General features: G+C 40.6%; 1 protein-coding gene across 3 annotated transcripts in view; it reads right to left on the bottom strand.

Moving 5' to 3' along the window:
- Positions 1-331: 331 nt before the first annotated feature.
- Positions 332-2,036, bottom strand: part of tgfbr3 (transforming growth factor, beta receptor III) — an 84,432-nt gene continuing 82,727 nt past the window's right edge. For all 3 annotated transcript variants that reach the window (XM_032525720.1, XM_032525721.1, XM_032525722.1), the window contains one exon: positions 332-600. In XM_032525720.1, the coding sequence (XP_032381611.1) occupies positions 482-600 (119 nt within the window). In that variant the 3' untranslated portion in view covers positions 332-481. The remainder of the gene's footprint in view (positions 601-2,036) is intronic.

Below are 2,036 nucleotides of genomic sequence, written 5' to 3'. Positions count from 1 at the left end.
TAACATCCCACTTTCTAATACTGACTTCACTGCAGCCTGGTTGCTTTTCTTACAGTTGGACTATACCTTTTGTTAGAAACAGCCTAAATATCCCCATGTAAGGTCAAAGTAAACTACTGGGTTGTTGTCGGAAAAAAGCAACATTTGGATTGAGAATAAATGCCTGGTATAAACTCACATTAGTTTTTTGAAATAAAAATGAGGTGAGGCTGCCAAGCTGGGTCCCACTACTATTCGGACCAGTAACACCAGGATAGTATATTTGCCTGGACGCACTTGAAGTGGCACAAAAGGAATTTACACAAGGACCAAAAGTGTTACTGGGTTTTTCTTTTTTTAAATCATACTTTTTTTTCCTTCCTATAACATCAACAACATTAATTCCTTTCACGGAAGGAGATCAACAAACCGGTCCCTGTGAACCGTCGGGTCCGTCCTGGGCCATGGCAGGGATTGGTGTCCCGCTGGGTTGCGCCCTGGGCTACGCCGTGCTGCTGCTGGAGCAGGGCGTGCTTTGTGTGCTACCGATACTGTGGGCTGCGCTGCTGTTTTCTGAGGCCGGCTGGGACTTCTGGACCGGCTGCGTGCCAGCTGTCTCACCTAGACAGAAAGAGAGAGCAGGAGAGGGAGTGTAGAGGAGGGGAGGGGATTGGACCAAAGGGAAAAAAGGGAGAAAAAAATGATATATATTACAGAAAGGCAGAGGTAGACAGGAACATGACAAATCGGTTTGGTTAAAGCTACAAATTGCACTCCTCTGAGACGCTGGAACCTCTATTGTTCCTCTGTGCTCTTACATTTTTAAAAGAAAAGAAAGTACTTATTAATCTACTAGTGTTTACTATGACTGTCACTTTAGTTAAAATAAGGTTCTTTATCCTGATGTTTTGTGCAGAGCCTTGAGTAGATTCACACATTTGTATTCTCAAGTAAAAAAATCAAGTTTTAAATACAAAGAACTTGGCAAACGTACAAAGTAAGGCAAGAACAACTCTGGACTCGATCTGTGCTAACCTTTACCATCTTTAAGTATCATCTGCCACAGATTCACAAAGAGTTTTCAACTGCTGGGACTTAGGAAATTTCACCTCAGAGAACCCAGAAACAACCAGTCACATCCTATCTGGCAGATGACATTTTGAACAAAAAGAGAATAGAGGGATTCATGTTCATGGAATTAATTTCTGTAGTTATCTGGATTCAATTCGCCTGGCTTTACTAAAGCACAACAAACACAAGACAGGACCTTTTGACTGGAACTTAAACCGCTGACTGACTGGTTTATTGTTCAGTGTCCAAATACGCATTTAATTTCATAGACTCCTGAGATCCAACACATGAACGGGCAAATAAAAGTGCATACATTTGTTTACAAAAAATGTCTCTGACATACAATGAACAGCTTTTGAAATAAAGCCAAATCTTTGTTTAATTTGAGTATTTGGCACAATTATTGCTGCAGTCTTTTCCTTGTTTGCTTCCTAGCTTTATTCCTCCCTAAAAATGGAGAAAGTACACAATAAAATGTTCTCTCTTTAAGCAAAGGGCTTACAATCAACAGTTTGGTATGTACTTAAAGTTGTGTGTGTGTGTGTATGCACGAGTGCTTGCATACATGACAGGCATATGTGTCCACAGGCGATCTGGAATACCTCTTTGAGGGCCCCCTTAGTTCTGCTAATGTTTACCAGAGCAGAGCTGCCAGCGGTCTTTCCCTCACAGGACCAAGAGCTCTACAAAACAAAGGGACTTGGATTCACCTCATCTGTCTGAGGAAACATGAATTCCCAAGTCCAATTTTATCTTTCTAGATAGGGGGAGATAAAGGCTGCTTTTATATTACAAAAACATAGTGTGAATAAAAACTCTGCATGTAGCCTAGTTGCAAAAGATATCCGACTCCTTGCCTTTGTCTTAAAAGTAGAATATGTAACATGTCTGAATTTAAATATCAAAAAGTGACTAAACCTATGTTATATATTTTCTTGAGTTGTGTATTTACACTATCCCAGTGATGTAGTGGAGGCTAAACGCAC

The sequence above is a fragment of the Etheostoma spectabile genome, chromosome 9, assembly GCF_008692095.1.
Source record: "Etheostoma spectabile isolate EspeVRDwgs_2016 chromosome 9, UIUC_Espe_1.0, whole genome shotgun sequence".
In the NCBI taxonomy this organism is placed as follows: domain Eukaryota; kingdom Metazoa; phylum Chordata; class Actinopteri; order Perciformes; family Percidae; genus Etheostoma; species Etheostoma spectabile.
This window is presented reverse-complemented; position numbering and strand designations above follow the sequence as displayed.